General features: G+C 37.6%; 1 protein-coding gene, 2 long non-coding RNA genes and 3 gene segments (V, D, J or C); 2 read left to right on the top strand and 4 right to left on the bottom strand.

The window, feature by feature from the left end:
- The window catches only part of LOC146310973 (Ig kappa chain V-III region MOPC 63-like), a 71,503-nt gene that overhangs the window by 38,616 nt on the left and 10,061 nt on the right, over positions 1–22,826 (bottom strand).
- LOC146310972 (Ig kappa chain V-III region MOPC 63-like) overlaps positions 1–22,826 on the top strand; it is a 63,159-nt gene that overhangs the window by 36,699 nt on the left and 3,634 nt on the right.
- On the bottom strand, positions 1,896–7,039 carry tspan37 (tetraspanin 37). Its single transcript, XM_084743054.1, has 7 exons — positions 6,778–7,039; positions 5,128–5,319; positions 4,970–5,044; positions 4,752–4,847; positions 3,508–3,660; positions 3,306–3,389; positions 1,896–2,940 (listed from the first exon to the last, which is right to left on the bottom strand). The coding sequence occupies exons 1-7, from the start codon at positions 6,838–6,840 to the stop codon at positions 2,863–2,865; spliced, it is 741 nt and encodes a 246-aa protein (XP_084599180.1). The 5' UTR covers positions 6,841–7,039; the 3' UTR covers positions 1,896–2,862.
- Positions 8,252–9,192, bottom strand: LOC146310979 (uncharacterized). Its single transcript, XR_014772318.1, has 2 exons — positions 9,037–9,192; positions 8,252–8,944 (listed from the first exon to the last, which is right to left on the bottom strand). It is a non-coding gene; the product is annotated as an uncharacterized LOC146310979 (long non-coding RNA).
- On the bottom strand, positions 10,946–13,793 carry LOC146310980 (uncharacterized). Its single transcript, XR_014772320.1, has 3 exons — positions 13,717–13,793; positions 13,611–13,624; positions 10,946–11,519 (listed from the first exon to the last, which is right to left on the bottom strand). It is a non-coding gene; the product is annotated as an uncharacterized LOC146310980 (long non-coding RNA).
- On the top strand, positions 21,196–21,810 carry LOC146310981 (Ig kappa chain C region, B allele-like; the record flags this gene model as incomplete). The annotated part of the segment is given in 1 exon segment: positions 21,196–21,810. A coding segment is annotated over 1 exon segment (354 nt), but the record flags the coding sequence as incomplete, so codon positions are not given.

Here is a 22,826-nt window from a genome sequence, read left to right on the forward strand (position 1 = left end):
CTAACTTGTTTTGCTAATTAGCAATGAAATGACCTGGTAAACTCAGCCTGAAAACATTTAATTCTCATTCATAAAGTATTTAATATGTATTTAACATGTGTAACATGTATATATTTTCCATAACAAACATTAAGATAATGTAAGATGATGCGGGACTTGCAATAAAATCATCAAGAATGTTAATTTACGCACAAATTAACTCTTCCCAAGATTTATAGATAAACTCTATTGTGAAGGGGTTGTGGTTGTTTGTCATTTTAAAAAAAATGGCAAAGCTTCCGATGAAACACTGCTCTGGTCTATGACTAATGCATTATTTATGTCTTTTTCCACCACAGGTCCACAGTGGGGGCTTTTTCGTTGTCTGAGGAGCCCACAGACTCAGACTTTGAAAACCTCTGGAATAAACTGTGCAGTGACAGAGTCATCAGATATGCTTTGAACTGCGTTACATTTCCTGCAGCAAAATGTGTTTGGTCTTCCACGCTTGGTGTTGTACACTCTTAGAAATAAAGATGGTAGAATCCTAAAGGGTTCTGCGGCTTGTCCCCAAAGGAGGATCCTTTTTAGTTCCTGTTAGAACCCCCTATAAAAGTTCCACTTTCCCTTTCTGAGAGTTCTACTTGGACCCGACATAAAGGGTTATACCAAGAACCAGCTGTAAAAGGTTCCACCTATAACCCCGTGTGAGAGGTTCTACCAAGAATCCCTCCATTGGGTAATGGTTCCACCCAGAACCCTCTCTGGAGGTTCTGCCTTTCAACTTCCTAACGGTGCCAATGGTTCTTTTTATACTCCAAGGGTTTTATCTAGAATACAGTGAGGGGGTTCTACGAAGAATCTTTTTGAATTCCCAGGGTTTAATCTGGAACCCACCCAGGTAGTTCCACCAAGAACCATTTTATACTCCAAGGGTTTAATCTAGAACCCACCAAAGGGTTCCTACCGAGAAGAACCTTTTTATATTTCAAGAGTTCTATCTACTACACACTGACAGGCCTTTTCAACCGACATAGAGCCACCACGTTATGGTTCAAGCAACCAATTTTGAAATTTGAACCTGGTTCGGAAAGTCAGTACCCAGTTGGAACAAAGAAATTTGTGGTTTTCCTCGGGAACCAAAGTGCATGTGTCATATTCTCTAAGTCACTGTGCAGTGTGCAATGTTCTCTGGTGATGATGTTCTTAATTTCAATGGTTCCACTCAAAATTGGTGGAAATGTCAGCTGGTTTGCTGGGAAGCACCAAAGATTTTGAACTGTTTCAAGAACCACAGCTAATTTGGTGGAAAAAGGCCTTGAGGGGGATTTTTTTAGAAAGAACTTATTTATATTCCAAAGGTTTTAACTAGAACCCACCCAAGATGAAAGAGTTCTCTTCAGGATTTCAACAATCTTTGAAGAACTCTTTCTTCTAAAAGGGGTTGGATGAAAAAGATTCTTAATAAGACCCTTAGTCTTACAAAGAACCCTTTCCTCAAAAACAGGTTCTGGAACCCTTATTTCTTAGAGTGTAGGCCGGCAGTGGAAAAAGACTTGCTGCAATATAAATACTGCATTAGTCATAGAGTTTATCCCAATGTTCTGTTTGGTCTGTTTGTCCTGAGGCTTAAAAAGAACATTTGAACTTGACACGGTTTAATCACTGTGATACTTCATAACCGTTGTGGAATTTAAGGAGAATTACTTGAACCAAACAACAGGAATACATTCATATAAAACATGAAATAAACCGATTTTTGCTGTTATAATAATGCTTTGTGAGGATTTCTGTATTTTTCACTGCATTAAACATACTAACTACTACTAATGATTATTTTCATTGTCAGTTAATGTGTCCACTGTTTAGTTGTTTGGTCTATAAAATGTCAGAAAATGGAAACAAAAAAACAAGTGTGGAGGTTTTTCAATTTATTGTCCCTTCAGAAGAACATTTTTTATTCCCTTTGTGTGGCAATTGGAGGTAAATCCAACAAAAAATACACATAGAATCAGTAAAAAAAGTGTACATCAAAGATAACACAATGTAACCTTACATACCCAGACACAAACTGTCACATATCATGATTTGAGCTGTACTGAAAAGATAGGAAAGGTAAACAGAAGTGCAAATGTACACACATTCTTTACTCAAGTAAAAGTAAAAGTAGAGATACTGATTCAACTTTGTTACACAAGTAAAAGTGTAAAAGTGAAACTGAAGGTCATTTCTACCAGCTGTTTCTGTGCTAACTGAACCTGCGTGTTTTTTGTTTTTTTTTGTCTTGTTATGTCTTTTTCACTGTTTTCGTCTTGTTATGTCTTTCACGTCAATTTCATCTCTTTACTTCTTTCACTTAATTTTGTCTCATTACGTTTGTCACACATGATAAGCACTGATAGACACAAGGAATCTTTTCTGTGTTATTGTCCCATCGTTTAGATTGAAATCATTCTTGATGCTGGGAATAGAAATAATCAATAACTCCCCTCAAATCAATTAAGACTAAAGTAAGTATTTGTACTTAGTTACATCCCATTTCTGCCTCTGCAGGAAAGAGTAGGCTTAAAAGGCCTGTAACTTCAACCTGATGGAAACAACAATTCTCTAAAGAGAAGATGTGATACATCAGTAAATATCGTTTGCCCTTTTATGGCTCCTCAGCAGGATCATACAACATTGCAGAGTCTACAAACACATAGACTGAATGGTGCAACAGTATATTTAAAGCAACAGGGTTTGCAGTATAAAGTCTGTAAATAATCAGCAGTAATGGGGCAGGTGAGATTTCTGCAACAGGAGCAATCATATATCAACAACCCCAATCATGATTTGATGCATTTACACAGTATAATCTGCACAAAGCTCTCCCATCAAGTGTCTTTAGTGTTTGCCCAGTATGTGATATTCCATCAATGGTTGATCCCTCATCAGCTGCGCCACCGTCAGAAACAGAGCAAGCTGCATGATGAGAAGGAAGAAAGAAGGAAGAGGATGCTCAACAATTAACTTGTCAAACTTAATAGATTTAGTTTTTTCATAGGAAAAGAATGTCACAGCGCTGCAGGAGGCAATTAATCAAAATGTATCCACGATGCTGATTTGTGATGAAATGCTCTGAGTAGTGCAATAATTCACTAGGGGTTTTGTGTCTCCAGTATTTACCAGATCGGATGCCATCCAAACCACCCAAACTTTTGAATTTTGAAATTTTATTTCAGACTTGAGCTAATATTAGCGAGTGTTCCTCTGTTTTTAAATCAAGGCGCACTTTCTATCAAGTGCCTCCAGAATAAACATTGAAAATGTCATGAAGTCTTTCTCACCTCCACCAGAAAAACCAGTGCGGAGCCCCACATGATAAAACTAAGCACAAACTGAAAGGCCATTTCCAGCCTCACCTGGCAGCCCTGAGGGAGAAAGACATGTGAAAAGAAAGACAGAGGAACAGAAGGGTCTGATTAAACATCAACACAGGAGCTGTTCGATGTCGTTATGTGTTGAAGTTATCTGGATGCACGCGTCTACCTGTGTGTAAAGCTGCCATGGCTGGTCCACGGTGCCATTGCAGGAGGGGAAAGTAGAGTTGCAGCAGCTGTGAGGAACTGAGAGTCCTCCTGTATGGTTAAACCAGGTGGTTTCCAGCCAGTCCTTGTAGTCATGGACGCCACAACACTGCCACTATCAGGAACCAAAAGTATCACATCACTATGAATCAAAACACAATACGGGAAATGTTCCTAAATAGATCTTCAGTTGTTTTAGAATTTTTGTTCAGTGTTTGTCATTGACAAAAGGTCTGTGGTGTTTCCATAAGTTCATGAATGGTTGATTCGAGGACTAAGGTTTGGATTTTTTTTTTTGGAGATGAGGTGGTGCAAGTGAAATTACCAGTGTTCAATTAGCCTGTGATGCATTAGACATATTATTTACTCTATGGCAAAAAAGTATACAGACGATGTCCACATATTTTTGTGCAGTTTTGGTGTTTGGGTTAGGCCACTTAGTACCCAATTCAATAGATACTTTGGATTATTTGAAGGTGATTGTATTAAGTTATCAATAGTCCGTGTATTACCTGCAAGTACCCACAAGTTTGGAGAGGGAGAGAGGAGTACCAGCATGAAAGCTAAGCAATGTACTGCTGTGACAGGGTCAGCAACATTAATTTAAACACCCAAAAAACAAACCACCTAAAAAAAAATCCTTTCAGTGTAAGTGTATGCTATATTCTGAATATTTTCACCAGTTTAGCTTGCCATTAGACAGACTTTTCCAACGGGAAATTGCTCAGCAAAAGCAAGCTAAAGCTGTAGAAATATTGCATACATTTAAACTGATATTGACAATTGACAAAAGAACCTCATACAACCACGGATCAAATAATCCAAACTATCCCTTTAAGACCCCTGCCATGCAGACAAATACCTCTCAAATATAGTCCTCTTAAATAAACCTGAATATCCCCTTAAAAGAAAAACACATTTCCAAATTGCCAGCAAGGGAAGATGGGAGATTTCCTTTCTCAAAACAGCATCTAGTGGCCTTTAGAGGAAGTGCAGCCCAAGGAACTTGAATACTGGCTTTGACACTCACCTTTACTTTCATATTCATATTCATATTCTATCCAGGTGTTGCTGTTTTGGATAATTTTCATAGTGTTGCAGACTTACTGAAATCATTTTTACACATTGTAGACCAGATATAAACATGTCTGGGGTGTGTGCATGCCTGTATGTCCCAGTTCACATGAGTTATGACTGAACACACACCTCCTCTTGTGTAATATCCACAGCTCGAGCGATGGGATCCTGGCTGCTGCCTGTGTACTTCTGAAACACTCCACTGAGCACTATCTCTGAATCCAGCTAAACAAAAAGGAAGTGCACGCAAAGAACAAGCAAAGCGGTTTTTACCAGAATAATCTGCAAGGTCATGAAAACACAAAAACTGTCCAGCCCACTGGAATTGTTTTGTGCAACTCACGGACCTTTGTAGAGTGAAAATAGGCCAACGCTGAAGTCGTGCTCTCCAGACAGAAGACCAAGACTAGCAGATAAACAAACTGGAGAAGAAGACAAACGTTTTATTATCTACAGTCCAAACACTGATGCACATACAGATATCCACTCACACACACAACCTTACCAGTCCCTGCAGACAAATGGAGTCCTTGAAGCTCAGCCAGGAGCCGAGGCAGCCGCCGGCCACCAGGGCCACAGCGCTGGCGAGAGCGAAGAAAGCTGGCAGGGTGATGTAGGAGTGAGAGAAAAACAAGCTGCTCTGTCTGTAGTTCATCAGCAGATAGACTCCACTTAGGCCCACCACCAGCCCCATCACCTGGGGAATAAAAAAAGATTCAATATTACACAGCAGACTGTGTATTTTAGGGGATAACGGATGACATGTAACGGGATTACATACCAAAAAAATAAGACATAATGAGATTACAGTTATGTTAAGTAAAACTGGGGATTATTAGCAGGATCACAATAATAAAATACATTTTAAATAAAGAAGAATATACCGTATTTCTGAGTGACGACAAACTAAATAATATTTTACTATACAGGCTTTTGTATAAATTGCAATTTTAGTTAACATGCTCAAATCTAATTTTGACAATCTCAGAGTGGACAAAGCCTTGGGGACCTCCTGTGATTTTTGGCACCACCTAAGGGGGGCCCGGACCCCAGTTTGGGAACCAGTGAGTTAGCCCAGTATAGCTTCACACAAACAACATTTTTTTTATGACATTAACTTTACCCAAAAACTCAAAAAAGATAAACTTAATATAACTGAGTTACATAACAAAAAGGAGAGAGAGAATCACAGAGAATAAACATAGCTCAGTAAAGTAAAAAACTTCAATACAGTTCACATTATCCTCACGTTGTGTTATATATGATAGACTTAACTTTACTCTAGGAAACGTTTTCATTGGTTACTTTAATTATCCTTCACTTAAAACAGCTCATAGATCAATTCAGATCATCACATTCACTTACACACACTAAACCTTTTTTTATTATCCTAAAAAATTTAAAGAAACTGGGAGAGGAGCTTTTAAGTTTAAAGCACCATCAGACTGTAATAACATTCCTGTTTTCCCTCCTAAACACACGTTCTTGTTTTGACTGCGTTTACTTGTGATTTTTAGCATACGACTCAGTGTTCTGGCATATTATATATTATTATATATATTTGTTTTATTTCTCTTTCTTTGTTCAGATGACACTTGTAACAGATGTAATATAGGTGTGGTTTGGGATGATGGGAGAGCGCTTTAGTGTTTCCTTGTTCATGTTAATATGCCTATTGTATTGTGTTTGTGTTTGTGTTTGTGTGTAACTTGTTTTTTGTTAAATGTTTGTTGATGCCCATCTTTTGTGCCTGACACCCCCTTTGAAAACGAGATGGTGCATCTTAAGGGCTTTATCCTCTCATTAAAATTTTTAAATGAAAATTATAGAATGACGCAGACACGTTTTTTTTAACAAACAGAGCTGTAATGTGTTGATATAATAAGACAGTTCATTCTCAGGTGTGTGTTCCCTGCTCTGTCCATTGTCCATACTTCAGCCTAAGACGCGCGCGCACACACGCATGTGCACTCTTGTATCACATGACGTGTGACGACTGAGACTCGATCATTGTTTTATATTATTGTAAACAGAAACAAATATCAATAATTGTCTTGAATTGTAACTTCATTAATGAGAGTATCATATAATTATTGTAAACACTTCGTGACAGAGAACAGAAACAATACAGCAACAGTGATAAAGTCTTACATACCCACAGCAGCTGACACATCAGCTGAAGAACCGTTTTAAAAGCTTTTCTCCTCCCTTCACTCATTTTCACGCCGTCAGAGCTCGCGAAAAATCCACGCAGCCTCCCGGTGCGCTGATGAAGACGGCGTAATGATAATTAAACCATATCGAGTCTTTAAATAAAGAAAACAGGCTACAGTCTCTTAGACGAAGCGGGGCGACACGTGATTTTTTTTATATAGTGCAACTTTCCTTCCGCGCTGACCAAAGATCAACTTCCCAAAAGAATGCGGAAACATATTTGAGTTGGCAATAAACAACAACCTCAGCTTGGTTTTTTCACAGAGATTATAACCGGTTAGAGGAGGGATCAGTGCCCTTGTTCAAATCGCTATGAGAGTAACCGAGTAGCCTACATTTACTCAAGTACTTCAAGCACAAATTTAAGGTACTAGAACTTTTCTTGAGTAAGTTAATTTTATGCAACTTTATACTTCTATACCACTAAATTTCAGAGGCAAATATTCTACTTTTTACTCCACTACATTTGTCTGACATTTTTAGTTACTTTTCAGATTACATTTTTCATACCCTAACTGTCCAGTTAGGGTACGTTGGTTAGTTTGACATTGATTTTTACCTGATAAACTGAAAGATAAAGTGCTCCTTTATGGATTAAGAGAAAGTTATCACACTTATTAAGATAAATAAACTATTAAAAAAACTTTTATTAGTTGGAAAATGCATTCACCAAGCTTACAACGGTGCTGTTTTTCATGAAAAGCTGACTTTTAGATATGTGTGGTTCTCACAGAACAGTGATGATGCTAACCAGGGAAAAACGTATTTATGATTTAGATTTTTTGTTGGTAATACTAGGTTCTGAATGTGTGACTTTTCCGTGTAGCAGAGTATTTTCACAGTGTGGTATTTATACTTAAGTAAAAGATTTGAGAGCTGTGAAATTTAGGCTATAGTTATATGACTCCAAAGAAGAAGAATGGACCCTGCTCAACACATGCTGCACAGTAGAAATAGTTTGATCTGAGTCTACTGCAATCACAAGCTTGTCTACAAACCTACATCTGATCAGTGCTGCCCTCTTGTGAATTTCAGTGAAATAACTACAAAAAGAGACAACATACATTGTGGTACTGCATTAACAGCAGCGATACAATGAGCAAGAAGAACAATCATCAAGAGCAGAAAGGCCTCTGTCAGTGACATATTATTAAGTATAATGTGAAGTGATTGTTATTATTGATGATTCAACATGTAAGGAGCATTTAAGCAGATCATGCCAATTCAACTGTTTTGTGTTCTGTTCTGATAATATTTTATATTGTTCATATATAAAATTTTGATCTGCAAGGCAACTCAAAATTAGAGCTGCAAACAATGTAGGGGAGAAATAAGTATCATATTCCCCAATGAAATGCAGAAGAATCAGTAGAAGTATAAAGTGAATGAAGCAGGAGTCAATGCACATACTCAAATAATGTACCTCAGCATTTGAGTAAATCTACATACAGTATATTCCAGCACTGGTACGAATTGAACAATGTGGATAATGATAATGAACATTATCTTATTTTACTTTTCAAAAGACATGATGCTTATCAATCAGAAAAAAACCCAAGTAAATCTAATATGAAGAAAAATATGTTGGAGTAAGAAAATATGTTGGAGTAGATGTTTTTGGAGCGTTGTAGTTAGTGTTTGTTGAGGTTACTGTCAGCTCAGTGTTCAGTGGTCTGTGTCAGAGTCTCTTCCTCTTCAGCAGCTGCAGTCGGTTCCTGCTGTAACAGCTCAGTGTCTCTGCAGTCTGACTGAGGGAGGTTTTTGTACGACAACAAATCACTGTGTGAACACACCACCACTGTTTATGTAGTGGTAACTCTTACAGTAATAAACCGCTGCATCTTCAGCCTGAACTCCACTGATGGTCAAAGTGAAGTCAGAGCTGCTTCCACTGCCACTAAACCGAGCTGGAGTTCCTGATTGAAGATTGCTCACACCAAATATCAGGAGCTTTGGAGGCTGTCCAGATTTCTGTTGATACCAGTTCAGACATTCCTCACTACCACAACTGTCAACATCTTGGTTTGTTTTACAGGAGATATTGACAGTGGATCCTGGAGTAAATGTCACTACTGGAGGCTGAGTCACAGTCACCTGACCGCTGCATCCTGCAGACAAAAACAAATCATTCATTTATCAGCACAAATCAATGAGAGAAAAGGCAGCACATCATGTTTGAAATGTTGCTGAGTGAATGAACCTGTAAAACAGCAGCAGGCCAGCGTCCAGATGAGGATGGTGATGAGAGTCATGGTGGTTGTGCTTTCTGCTGTGTTGACTGACAGATCTGAGTCCTGCAGTGTTGAACTCACAGGACTATAAACCTTCTGACTTCACTGGAGGATCAGCTGACCATGCAAAGTGTCTGTATGAAAATTCATCATGATGAGAGTGAAGAATGTGGACACTGGATAAAGAAAATACAGGTTCACAGATTCTCCCAGCTTGATCTTTGAATGAAGAGTAATAAATTTGAAATTGTTGTTTGTTGCTTTGGTCTGCTGTTGTTTTTGATTATTTTGTGGAGCTCTCAGCATAACTACTCTGGCAATAATTGAACTCTCCCAGTTCCCTCACTCCATCACCATGGTGGTCCAGACAGTCTTCTTCAGCCTGAACACCACTGATGGTTAGAGAGCAGTGAGAACCAGATCTACTGCCACTGAATCCAGACGGACATCCTGAGAAGAGATTTCATGTTGAGTATAGAAGAAGTTTGGGAGCCTGTCCAGGTTTCTGAGGGGACCATTAACAGATCTATATCACCCCCTGCTGGAAAACCGGATCAACACTTTTCACTTTTTCATTGATTTTAAATTTCTTCATAATCAGATCCAGGTGTTGTTTTTGGGATCATGTGATATAAACCCATCTGAGCTCAGTTTAGTTTAGAGTCTGTTCAGTGCTTCAGTCAACCGTCTCAACCACCTGATCTTTCTCACCACACTTCACAGCAACATCAAGACATGACTCCACTTTAATTAATGTATAAAAATGTTCTTTTCTTTGTGGCACAACATCTTAAACAACCAGTAGATGAATGTATTTCTGTCTGAGATCTTTGTAGTCATGAAATCTCCTACTGTAAATAAATAATCTCACACCAACCCTGTTGAGAAACAGATGAGTTCCAGTGATGTAAGAGAACAACGCTGCTAGAACATGATGGAATAAAACTTAGAGAGTAATGTGAGCATCTCATATGAATGATGTGAATCTACTAAATAACTGTCATGTTGTTGATTGATGTTTGTCTAATACATCAGGTCTGTTCAGTAACTGTTTTAGACGGGACAGATTTCAAAAACATTTAAGTGTCAGAGGGACAGATTTCAAAAAGTTCAATAATTTGAATTTCTAAAACACCTTTACCTTTCGTCTGTTTCTACTGTTTATTACTTTCAACAATTGGAAAAGAAACATTTTTATAAAACTGCAGTGAAAAAATGGACCCAGTTTGTTTTTCCTAAATTCCCTCTGCTTTAACAGCCTGAGTTAAAACTTTCTTGAGTGTCTCTATGCTTCTATGCTAACATGCTAATATATTCAATATGAAAAATACCTTCTTGATCATTTCAGTATTATAACTTATATATTAATACAGCTGATAGTACAGATGGTTGTATTTTTTATTACTTTTTGACATTTGAACAGAAAATACTACATGTTCAGTAAAAAAGAAAAAAAAACTTTTCTTCTTAGAATCTTTCGGCAGAAACATTTGAGTCTAAACTTAATAACTGTTTTGATGTTAATCAATGTTTATGTAACAAAGTTTAAAGTAGTAATAGTAATAGTTTGGCATTTTGGATGTAAACCCATTGTATTTCTCTGTGGCAATTACATGAGAAGATTGATAACAGGAGAAAACAGCTCGCCTGTCTCTTACTAAGAAAATCATCCTATAATCAGCTGGACAGATTTTATCACCTTTGGAAAGAGTCAGTCCAGCTGTTTCCCCTACTTTGATTCTTTATGCTAAGCTAGGCTAACTGGCTGTAGATTCATATTTATTAGTCAGTAATGAGAGTGATACTGGTCAGCAAGACAGTAAAAAAAATGCATGAAGTTTTTAAATGTGTTTTTTAAAGTGATGCTTAAGTTTTTTTGTATGTCCAGGTGATACAAAGTGGTTGTTGTTTAATTTCACTCATTTTGGCAAAATAAAAATGAAAGAACAAAGCCAATATATTAATGTGAATGTGTAGTTAGTGTTTGTTGAGGTTACTGTCAGCTCTGTGTTCAGTGGTCTGTGTCAGAGTCTCTTCCTCTTCAGCAGCTGCAGTCGGTTCCTGCTGTAACAGCTCAGTGTCTCTGCAGTCTGACTGAGGGAGGTTTTTGTACGACAACAAATCACTGTGTGAACACCAAAGCACTGTTTATGATGTGAAGACTCTGACAGTAATAAACTGCTGCATCTTCAGCCTGAACTCCACTGATGGTCAAAGTGAAGTCAGAGCTGCTTCCACTGCCACTAAACCGAGCTGGAGTTCCTGAATGAAGATTGCTCACAGCTTTTATCAGGAGCTTTGGAGTCTGTTCAGATTTATGTTGATACCAGTACAGGGCTTCAACATCATGACCAGAAACACTAGCTGAGAAAACAGGTTGGCTGGTTTTACAGGAGATAGTGACAGTGGATCCTGGAGTAAATGTCTCTACTGGACGCTGAGTCACAGTCACCTGTCACTCATGAAGTAAAAGTAGAAATGTCAGACTTTCTGCCCCTCATCTCTCTGCTGTTTCTGTTTTATCCCATAATAGATGCAAGCTGTCCTCTGCTGACAGTGGGGGTTCACACCAACTTCATACAGACACAGTAGATTTTGTATTCAGTTCTTAACTGTTTTCATGATCATGTTCGTCCATTTGTGAACCCAGATGCTTCAACTGTGATTTTAAGAACAATAAACTGCACATTCAAACAGAGATCATGACTACCTCAGTGTCCCCAAGTTTTTATTTTCAGAAACTGCCTTTAACATTCATAGACCTGAAGGTGTTTTTTTCAGCTGAGTACATCAATAGATGTTAGGACCTGTCAAACTGAGGTTTCCCTCTATCATCTCATTGGTGCACATGTACAGAAATGATCTTTATATTGTACATTTTACTCCACTACATGTATTTGATGGTTATACTCACTAGTCTTTTTGCAGTTTAAACTTCTATATCTAAAACATATGATCACATTAAAAATATGCTGCAAATTATAAAAAATAGACTAAAATATATTTAACCAAAACCAGCAACATCATTCAAATGCACTTTTTGATACATTTTGAAATTTTCTTTACATGCTCATTCTTGGTATCCTGTTGCCCCCAAAACTCCATGTGTAAAAATCCCCTCAAGTGTTTTTTAATTTTTATTATTTTCTTCTGACCTCATCAAAACTATGTAGAAAAGTACTAAAGAGGAAGCCGGTTCTCTTCATCAAAATCTGGACTTTCATAATTTATGGACAAAAGCACAGATGACCATCATCCATTATTATCACACCAAATTAATATCCATCATCTAATCAACAAATTTATATTTCAAATCATCAACAGACAAAAAAAGTGTATGTTGTTCTGCACTGTGATCTTACTTTGGGGCCCCAGTGTTTCAGCCCAGAAAACACAGAAAGGATTGTTTTTTTCAGCCTGAATTGTTTCTGACAACGATCCAAAGAAATTCATCATTTCATTCAAAGTAACGGAGTCGGTAATTAGGTTGATAGTGTCATATCCGCATCACCTCTTCTAGTTGTTCTAATTTCCAGGGAAACACCAGATGATACATCAGAGAGTGAAGAAGAAAGTTTGTGAACTACAAGCCACTCTGTTGTTTACTATTACTACTAGTTAATATTACTCTCCCCTGATTTACCGTGATTGTTTATTGATGTTTGCATGTTTCATTTAACAATGAAGACAATAACTCCCATGATTACATGTTTCTTCACAACATTATCAAATATGTATAAATATAATCATAGTTAAAGTGCTGTAAACGTTAAAAAACAATTATTGCAAGTAATAATAACATTTATTATTAACTTTGTAAAACTGAAGTCTCCACTCACAGAGATGCCTGGAAGAGTGGTATTTGTCAGAACAAAAGCAAAAATATTGAATGTTTTTAGGGATAAACAACATATTTAGTGTATTTGGGTTTTTGGCTTAACCTTTTTGTTACATAACTTCTACTGACACTGTCTTTGGAGAATGAACATCATGGAATGGACTTATCAATGTTACTGTTCAATATGAAATACAAGAGAAATTATACTATTAAAATGGAAAAATGTGAACGTGTAGTTGGTGTTTGTTGAGGTTACTGTCAGCTCTGTGTTCAGTGGTCTGTGTCAGAGTCTCTTCCTCTTCAGCAGCTGCAGTCGGTTCCTGCTGTAACAGCTCAGTGTCTCTGCAGTCTGACTGAGGGAGGTTTTTGTACGACAACTAATCACTGTGTGAACACCCGAGCACTGTTTATTTCATGGTAACTCTGACAGTAATAAACTGCTGCATCTTCAGCCTGAACTCCACTGATGGTCAAAGTGAAGTCAGAGCTGCTTCCACTGCCACTAAACCGAGCTGGAGTTCCTGATTCAAGAGTGCTCACTTCATATATCAGGAGCTTTGGAGTCTGTCCAGATTTCTGTTGATACCAGTTCAGACAGTCCTCACTACCACTACAATATTCATAAACAGCGCGGTCTGTTTTACAGGAGATAGTAACAGTGGATCCTGGAGTAAATGTCACTACTGGACGCTGAGTCACAGTCACCTGACCGCTGCATCCTGCAGACAAAAACAAATCATTCATTTATCAGCACAAATCAATGAGAGAAAAGGCAGCACATCATGTTTGAAATGTTGCTGAGTGAATGAACCTGTAAAACAGCAGCAGGCCAGCGTCCAGATGAGGATGGTGATGAGAGTCATGGTGGTTGTGCTTTCTGCTGTGTTGACTGACAGATCTGAGTCCTGCAGTGTTGAACTCACAGGACTATAAACCTTCTGACTTCACTGGAGGATCAGCTGACCATGCAAAGTGTCAGTATGAAAATTCATCATGATGACAGTGAAGAATGTGGACACTGGATAAAGAAATCACACGTTCACAAATTCTCCCAGCTTGATCTTTGAATGAAGAGTAATAAATTTGAAACTGTTGTTTGTTGCTTTGGTCTGCTGTTGTTTTTGATTATTTTGTGGAGCTCTCAGCATAACTACTCTGGCAATAATTGAACTATCCCAGTTCACTCACTCCATCACCATGGTGGTCCAGACAGTCTTCTTCAGCCTGAACACCACTGATGGTTAGAGAGCAGTGAGAACCAGATCTACTGCCACTGAATCCAGATGGAGTTCCTGAGAAGAGATTTAATGTTGAGTATAGAAGAAGTTTGGGAGCCTGTCCAGGTTTCTGAGGGGACCATTAACAGGTCTATATCACCCCCTGCTGGAAAACTGGATCAACACTGAACTCACTAAAAATCTGACAGACTTTTTCATTGATTTTAAATTTCTTCATAATCAGATCCAGGTGTTGTTTTTGGGATCATGTGATATAAACCCATCTGAGCTCAGTTTAGTTTAGAGTCTGTTCAGTGCTTCAGTCGACCATCTCAACCACCTGATCTTTCTCACCACACTTCACAGCAACATCAAGACATGACTCCACTTTAATTAATGTATAAAAATGTTCTTTTCTTTGTGGTACAACATCTTAAACAACCAGCAGATGAATGTATTTCTGTCTGAGAACTTTGTAGTCATGAAATCTCCTACTGTAAATAAATAATCTCACACCAACCCTGTTGAGAAACAGATGAGTTTCAGTGATGTAAGAGAACAACGCTGCTAGAACATGATGAAATAAAACTTAGAGAGTAATGTGAGCATCTCTTATGAATGATGTGAATCTACTTAATAACTGTCATGTTGTTGATTGATGTTTATCAAACAAATCAGGCCTTTTCAGTTACTTTTTTAGAGGGTCTAGATTTCAGAAACAGGCCGCACATATTTTTCCCTTGGCCTGTAGTACTTTTTATCCGTCTAGATTTTCTTGGTGTGACTTGCAGAGATGTCTGTCTTCTTTTCAATGTAATCAGACTGCAAAGTCCAAAGTCAATGTATTATAGTTGATATTATAATATATCTGATAATGCAGGAGATGGTTATATTTTCATTACTTTGTGACATTTAAATAGAAAATACTACACTTTGAGAATAAAATCATTTGAACTATTTAAATGAAAAGCAATGAATTTGACATGTTTTTGCTCATTTTGGACTGATGATATTTTTGATTGTAATGTGGAGCTATCAGGAGAAATAGTCCAGTAGTTAACTTTCACAATTAATTCACAAAAAGATCAGATTACTTGACAGAGAAGTTTAAAACTTTATATGTAAGAATGTCTGTGAGTTTGTTTGAGTTTTATTTAGATTCATTGTGTTTCTGCTTGATGACTCTTGTGTTGTGTTCACTGGACCAGTTCTCCTCATCACAGTCTCTTCATCAACCCTCTGCACCTGCAGCAGGCCGTTTTCACTTCAGTCAAACTGAAGGAGGTTTTTGTACGACTCTGAATCACTGTGTGAATGAGTCATCACTATGGACGCCCAGACAGTAATAATCTCCAAGATCTTCAGCCTGAACACCTCTGATGGTTAGAGTGTAGTCAGAACCAGATCTCCTGCCACTGAATCGAGACGGAGTTCCTGAGTTTAGAGTTGATACTTTCTTTATAAGAAGTTTGAGAGCCTGTCCAGGTTTCTGAAGGTACCAACTGAGATCATCATCAATATCTGAACTCCCTGTGGCACTGATGGTCACAGTCCCTCCAAGACTCACAGACTTGGATTTGTTAGTCTGAGTCAGAAATTTGTTGGCAGAAGACTCTGAAATGAGAAATTAAATACAAATCTTCATCGGTTCAAGTTATAATAAATTAGTCACTGATTAAAGCCAGATTTGAATCAAAAGGCAAGATAAGTGATATTTACACCAAATATGACAATTTAACATGAATGTTAAAATCTTCTCACCCTGACTCAGAAAACCCAACATGACAATCAGAGTTATTGGAAACTTCATCCTGATGCAGTTTTCAGTGTGAGTGCATGAAAACAGTTCAGACTCTCTGTGACAGAAGAACTTAAACTCTGAGGAGCAGTGATGCATTCAAATCATGCAAAACATACTGAAGAAGTCAAACACACACCTGTTGATGTGAAACAGAGAAAAAAGAGGTTATAGTTCATCATCTTGAGGATCATTCAATGTTTTATTCAAACAAGTTAATTTATTACATTTTGAATACAGCCATTTTTATGTTGTTTGTCTTCATTCTAAACAAACTGTATCAAAACTGATGTCTTCATTTTGAATTACCTTGTTTTCACATTCATTTTTGTCATCCTGTTACTGGTGCTAGTATACTGAAAAAACACACATAAGGTTTAAATCTTTATCAGTGTTGCAGGTGACCAGACCAAACACCTGATGTTTCCCTCCACACTTTAAAAGTATTAAACAGTAAAGTATAATACAATGTTGAGCAAAACCAAGTGTATTTCATTTATAGCCTTATATCAAAAATCATGTTTGCCCATGTTGGGATGGGTCAGGGGAGACTTGGGCAGTGGTGGACCCAGGGTGTCTGAGGGACAGGGCCGAAAAAAGAAAAAGGGCGCCACCTGTACACAGCAAGGCAACAGCACAGTGAAAGTCATGATACATTTGTGGTGAAACAGTTCTGATCCCTGGTTTAGATTGAAATTGCTTGACTATGTGACCTTAAGTACAACAAGAACCACACGCCTGTAATAAAAACACACAGGGAACTATTTAACTATTTAAAGGCACATAGAGGCCAAATCATTTTCTAGCATGTAGGGCCGCCTGTGTGGCTCTGCATCATGTTTCCTCCACTGATAGCGCAGCCTAAAGAACACTTTAACATGTCTTATCCACTGGGAGGGAACCCAAGAGCAGTAATTCCCAGAGACTGTCGAGACCCACTGGTGGGTCACAGGTGATTTTATCTTGGTCATTGAAAATAAAAGAAAGACTATGGAAGGAATTCTGCAAATTTAAGATTTACATCTGCAGTACATCTTTTATAGTGCACTTCAAATGTGTATATTGTTTAAATGATGAGATGAAAAACAAGAGCCTGATAATTCTGCCTAAATGCACTTATTTTGTCTCATTTATGAAGCATAGGCTGAAACATCCTGAAAAGACAAAGCTGAGAAAACTCAAAATTTCAAGGCAAGTTATTTTAATAGAGTTTTGAATTTTGAACCCAACTCAAATTCTCAAGTTTTGAAAAAGTTTTACCAGCTAACAATATTTTGTTGAGATAATTTACTTTTCTTCAGTAGATAAACTTGAATCTCTGAGTTTTACAAAAATAGTATTTCCAAAATTATTGAGTTAACTTGTCGAAGTGAAAGTGAATAATAGTTCATGTTTCACTGTTTATGTTTCATTTCTAAACCTCAAAAATTCTCGTTTATCTGAAGAAGAAAAGCAAATTATTTCAGCTACTGTACAGGTCAGCAAAACTTTATTTTGTAAAGTTTATTTCAAAAGTTATGAAATTTGAGTTGAACTCAAAAGTCAAAAATTTATTTCTGAAAGTTGCCTTGAAATTTTGAGTTGTCTCAACCTTTTTTTAAAGGTTTGTTTTCTTGATGAGAGGAAATAAAACCAGTGAGATGACCACTAAACTCAGCCTAAATGCATTTATTTCTCATTTATAAAGTACCTGATGTGTGTATGCATGTGTCAAGAGAATATAAGGTGATGCAGAAATGGCAATAAAAAGGCTCAGCAATTGTGAGTTGGTTTGATATGGTTTGTCCTTTTTAACAAGTGGCTCCCAGAAAAAAAAAAATTGTGAAACACTGTCCTAGATGGCACTTTGTCACGTTTTATCTAATATAAATACGTCCAGGAAGGCACTTTTACATCAGAACACCTCAGATGAGTGAAGGTTAAATGAAACCCTTTTATATTTCTGAAATGCCTCGTGTGGAGGAATCCATGAGGCCCACAGTCAGTCAGATGAAATATATTAAAAACAGAAGAAAGTTGCAGCACCAACATGACACGGACGGGCTAGTGTCTGTATCAGCTTTAAATTTAATTATAAAGTGATCTGACATCATAGATGTGAGAGGAGAGACAGTCAGATGAGAAACCTCTGTCTACAGAGTGACAGAAGAATCAAGTCCAGGCTCGTACCACTGCAGTGAGGAGGTTCATGAACAAGCTGAGTGAAACCAAACATATGAAAACATGCAAAAACTTAACTTAGGCAGTCAGAGACATCAGTCAGGTGAATATTAACATCATCAATAAATGAAATCTCATCAGAATGAGTAAGAACAGCCAGGTGGTTTAGAGAGTACCACAGGGTGGAGTCTGTTTCTCTGGACAGAGAAATTCATAGTTGATGGAGATGGTTTTAATACAAGAGCTTCAAATCTGTTGAATTTAATATCAAGTTTGAAGGTTCAAATAAAAAAAACAACTTTTTTAATAATGCAGCACCTCCATCTTGTTCAGAGGAACATGGACAGTGGTAAATTCAGGTGGATGAGCTTCATTTAATGGTGAAAATGTGGTTTCAGCCATGCTTCACATTAAACAGTCATCTTGCTGAAGAATCAAATCATTACTCATTATGAGTTTTGGTACAATAGACAGTGATCAGACGTTTATAAAATTACATTTGAGGGTCTTGTTGGTCCTGCACTTTTCAGTCTATAAAGGTGTTTTAAGATGGATTCTTCGTTTTATTTCCCCCTGCCTTCAGTCTTTATGCTACGCTAAGTTAACCAGCTGTTTCCTTCAATTCAATGGACAGATATGAGACTGAATGTGGTCAGCAAGAATGCAAAAATGAATGTTTCCAAACATGTTGAATGTATTTTTTAAAGTGTTAAACAGCATGTTTAATGTTCTGTGTATTTGAGTTTTTGTGGAAACTGTTACTAATATTAATGTCTGTGAAAAATACACATCATGGGATACTGCTGATCATACCAATGTTAGTTTCACACACGGAATAAGAATGAAGGACATAAAACTATGAAATATTCCAAATATGTTTATCTGTAGTTAGTGTTTGTTGAGGTTACTGTCAGCTCTGTGTTCAGTGGTCTGTGTCAGAGTCTCTTCCTCTTCAGCAGCTGCAGTCGGTTCCTGCTGTAACAGCTCAGTGTCTCTGCAGTCTGACTGAGGGAGGTTTTTGTACGACAACAAATCACTGTGTGAACACCGGAGCACTCTTTATGTAGTGGTAACTCTGACAGTAATAAACTGCTGCATCTTCAGCCTGAACTCCTCTGATGGTCAAAGTGAAGTCAGAGCTTCTTCCACTGCCACTAAACCGAGCTGGAGTTCCTGATTCAAGATTGCTCACATCATATATCAGGAGCTTTGTAGTCTGTCCAGATTTCTTTTGATACCAGTGCAGACATTCACCATTAACACAGTTTCCAACATTTTGGCTTGTTTTACAGGAGATAGTGACAGTGGATCCTGGAGTAAATGTCTCTACTGGAGGCTGAGTCACAGTCACCTGACCGCTGCATCCTGCAGACAAAAACAAATCATTCATTTATCAGCACAAATCAATGAGAGAAAAGGCAGCACATCATGTTTGAAATGTTGCTGAGTGAATGAACCTGTAAAACAGCAGCAGGCCAGCGTCCAGATGAGGATGGTGATGAGAGTCATGGTGGTTGTGCTTTCTGCTGTGTTGACTGACAGATCTGAGTCCTGCAGTGTTGAACTCACAGGACTATAAACCTTCTGACTTCACTGGAGGATCAGCTGACCATGCAAAGCCTCCTCTCTATGGAAATCATTTCTCTGCTCTCAACACACTCAAGGCAACGTGGGACACAAAATCAGGAGAAATACTCTTTGGATTTACACCATCTATCATCTTAATGGAACACAAGAAAATATTTTAGAAAAACAGCTGATGACAAACAACATATGTTGTTGTCGGAGTGGTTGGTATTTCTTTTTCTCATGTCTTTTATATTGAGAGTTTTATAAACAGAAAATAAAATCATCTTGTAATTTATGATAATTTAGAAAAGTTGCCTTTTTATAACAGTGTCTAAATTAATGTAAAACCATGTAAAATGCTGATTAAAATAAGAATTTCTGAACAGAAAAACAGTTTTCCTGTCACTTGTAAACACTCACTTAAAAGTGATAAAATTACCAAGAATCAAGAAGAAATTTTAATTTTCATGCAGTCAGACATTTTGTGCTTTAAATAAAGTTGTGCCAAACCAGTTTTTAGGGGAAAATAAGTGAATTTTCAGTGTATAGATGTTTGTTCACAGTGCAGGAGGTTTTTGTACGGCCACTTAATGAGTTTGTATCACTGTGGTGGACTTTTGGTGGAGGAACCAAACTGATCATTCACTGTAAGTACCAGAGATTTATGTTTTTTCTTGAATATGAAATATTGGACTAGTTAGGTCAAAATTATGTGACAAAACAATAAATTATTGTGAGAAAAGAACATGTTTTGGATATTTTTTTGTTATTTATTAAGCAGGTCTGAGAGCTCAGTTTGGAAAAACTTTGTAAACAGATCTATATTCATTTAATATTTTTGTTAATGTTACAGTGAAAGATGTGTGAAAAACTTATTTTTTCTATTTTGTTGCAATCAAATGTTTTTATCACAAACTTTGGAGCTAACTTTTTTTCTGAAGAGCATTTTACCACTCAGAGAGCAACATGTTTTTTATTTTTTAATTCCTAAAATTTAACTATTGGTATGTATAAACTGTAATGTGGTTGTCATATAATATGTAAAAAATAAGTGAGTTTTTATCTTAATCCAGTATTGCTGCAGTTTGTGTTCACAGTTCGTTAGTTTAAAGTGGTGAACAGGAAGTGAAACAGACAGATGACAAAGTCTTTAACTGATTACAGACATGACATTTTTTAACAAGAAAATCATCACAGGGACGAATTATTTACTGTCACTCATTATAAATAAATTTAATTTAATTTAGTGATAATTAATGTAAATATTTGAGAACATTTACAGCTCAGTCATGTTACATATTATTGTGTAATTCTTAGTGATTTATGATGAGCGTCACAGTAGAAGATTCATGACTTTAAATGTCAAAATGACGTCAAGTTTGATCATTTAGTTTGATTTGTTAAACCTTCATCTCCTCCCATTTCTCTCCTCCTCTCCTCTGTCTGATCACAGTATCCTGCACACAGCTGATCCACAGTAGTGTTGACCTCTGTCATGTCTCATAAGTGTCTCATGTCCAGCTGTGTGTCCTACAGTGGAGGTTAATCTGCTCCTTGTGTGTCTCTGCTCTCCCCTCCAGCCGGCCCCACGGTCAGGCCCTCAGTCTCTCTGCTTCCCCCCTCCTCTGAACAGCTCTCTGGGGGCTCGGCCACGCTGGCCTGCCTGCTGAGCGGCTACTCTCCTCAGGGAGCCGTGGTGAGCTGGGAGGTGGACGGTACAGAGGTGACAGAGGGGGTCCTGAGCAGCTCAGAGGAGGAGAAGAGCGGACGCTACAGCAGCAGCAGCACCCTGAGCCTGAGCCAGGAGCGCTGGATGAAAGGAGAGCTGTACTCCTGCAAGGTCCTCCATCATGACCACAGTCTCATCCAGTCCTTCCACAGGAGCCAGTGTGAGGACTAGAGGGGCCGAGTGAAGCCCGGGACAGGAGCTGTGTGTGGGGGGAGCAGGAGGAACACACCTGCTGCTCTCATCAATATGAGTTTGAATGTTTGTAGAGGAAACTAAAGCTTTGTGTGACAGAGAACAACACTGCTGTAAAGTGTTGGACAACAACAACTTAGAGAGTCATGTGTGTAGCTCAGCAGCTAGATGTGAGTGTGCTTAATAACTGTCATGTTGATGATTCATGTTTCTGCTAATAAAGCTTCAAATGATCAATAACTTTATCACGTGTTTGTTTGTTTATTTTAAGTATAGTAAGTAAGTAGGTCCACACCTAACATACAAATACACACCACATCACATAATGAACATTAATGCTGTTAATTTACATAAAAGCACTTAAACTCTGAGGTGCAGTGACGCATTAAAATCATGCAAAATATTTTATATTTGGGGACACATGTCTTTGTGAAACTGTTAAGAAGAGGTGAGGAGGAGTAGGTACAGCCTTCATCTCTCTGTGGACTCATGAAGCAAATGTAGAAACTTTAGACTTTCTGTTCCTCATCTGTTTCTGTTTTATATCATAAATAAATGCAGACTACTCTCTGCTGACAGTTCAGGCTCACAACAGGTTCAGACTGACGTGATTGATTTTGTCTTCTGTCTTTAACTATTTTCATCTTCATGTACGTCCACTTGAAGCTTCAGCTGTGATATTAATAAAAATAAACTACACATTCAAACAGAGATCATGAACATAATTTAACCTCAGTGTTCTCAGACTTTTCACTGTTCAAGGTTACCATTAGTATTTAAAGGCATTCATGTGTTGTTTTCTCCTGAATATATCAGTAGTTTTTAGGCCCTTTAGGTGCCACAAAATTTATCTGATGTCTACAGTCACTTGTTTCTTTGCAGATTAAAGTTCTACTAAAACATAACATTGTTTTCCCTTCAAGTGATTTTCTGTCATTCTGACCTCATCAAAACACAATATGTAGAAAAGTGTTAAAGTCGCCTCTGCTAAAACTTGGACCTGCATATTTGATGTACAATCTTAGTTTTGAAAAAGTTGTGATGTTGTGTAAAATGGAAATAAAGACAGAATGCAGTCATTTACAAAAAACCTTTTGACGTAAAGCATCTGAATTTAATACCTGTAATATGTTCCAAAAAAATCATGACAGGAGCATGTTTATGATTGTAAAACATCACTTTCTGTTTTAATAAAACTCAGTAAGTATTTGAGAACTGAGGACACTACTTGTTGAAGTTTTTAAAATGAACTTCTT

This window comes from Lutjanus erythropterus, chromosome 18 (genome assembly GCF_056507025.1).
Source record: "Lutjanus erythropterus isolate fLutEry1 chromosome 18, fLutEry1.hap2, whole genome shotgun sequence".
Classification (NCBI taxonomy): domain Eukaryota; kingdom Metazoa; phylum Chordata; class Actinopteri; order Lutjaniformes; family Lutjanidae; genus Lutjanus; species Lutjanus erythropterus.

Bases quoted from the DNA above. Each gene is read 5' to 3' on its own strand.
- tspan37 (XM_084743054.1), bottom strand. From the start codon at position 6,840: ATGAGTGAAGGGAGGAGAAAAGCTTTTAAAACGGTTCTTCAGCTGATG. The intron at 5,320-6,777 runs GTATGTAAGACT...TTTATTCCCCAG, and splicing joins TGATGTGTCAGCTGCTGTGG to GTGATGGGGCTGGTGGTGGG. The intron at 5,045-5,127 runs GTAAGGTTGTGT...CTTCTTCTCCAG, and splicing joins CCATTTGTCTGCAGGGACTG to TTTGTTTATCTGCTAGTCTT.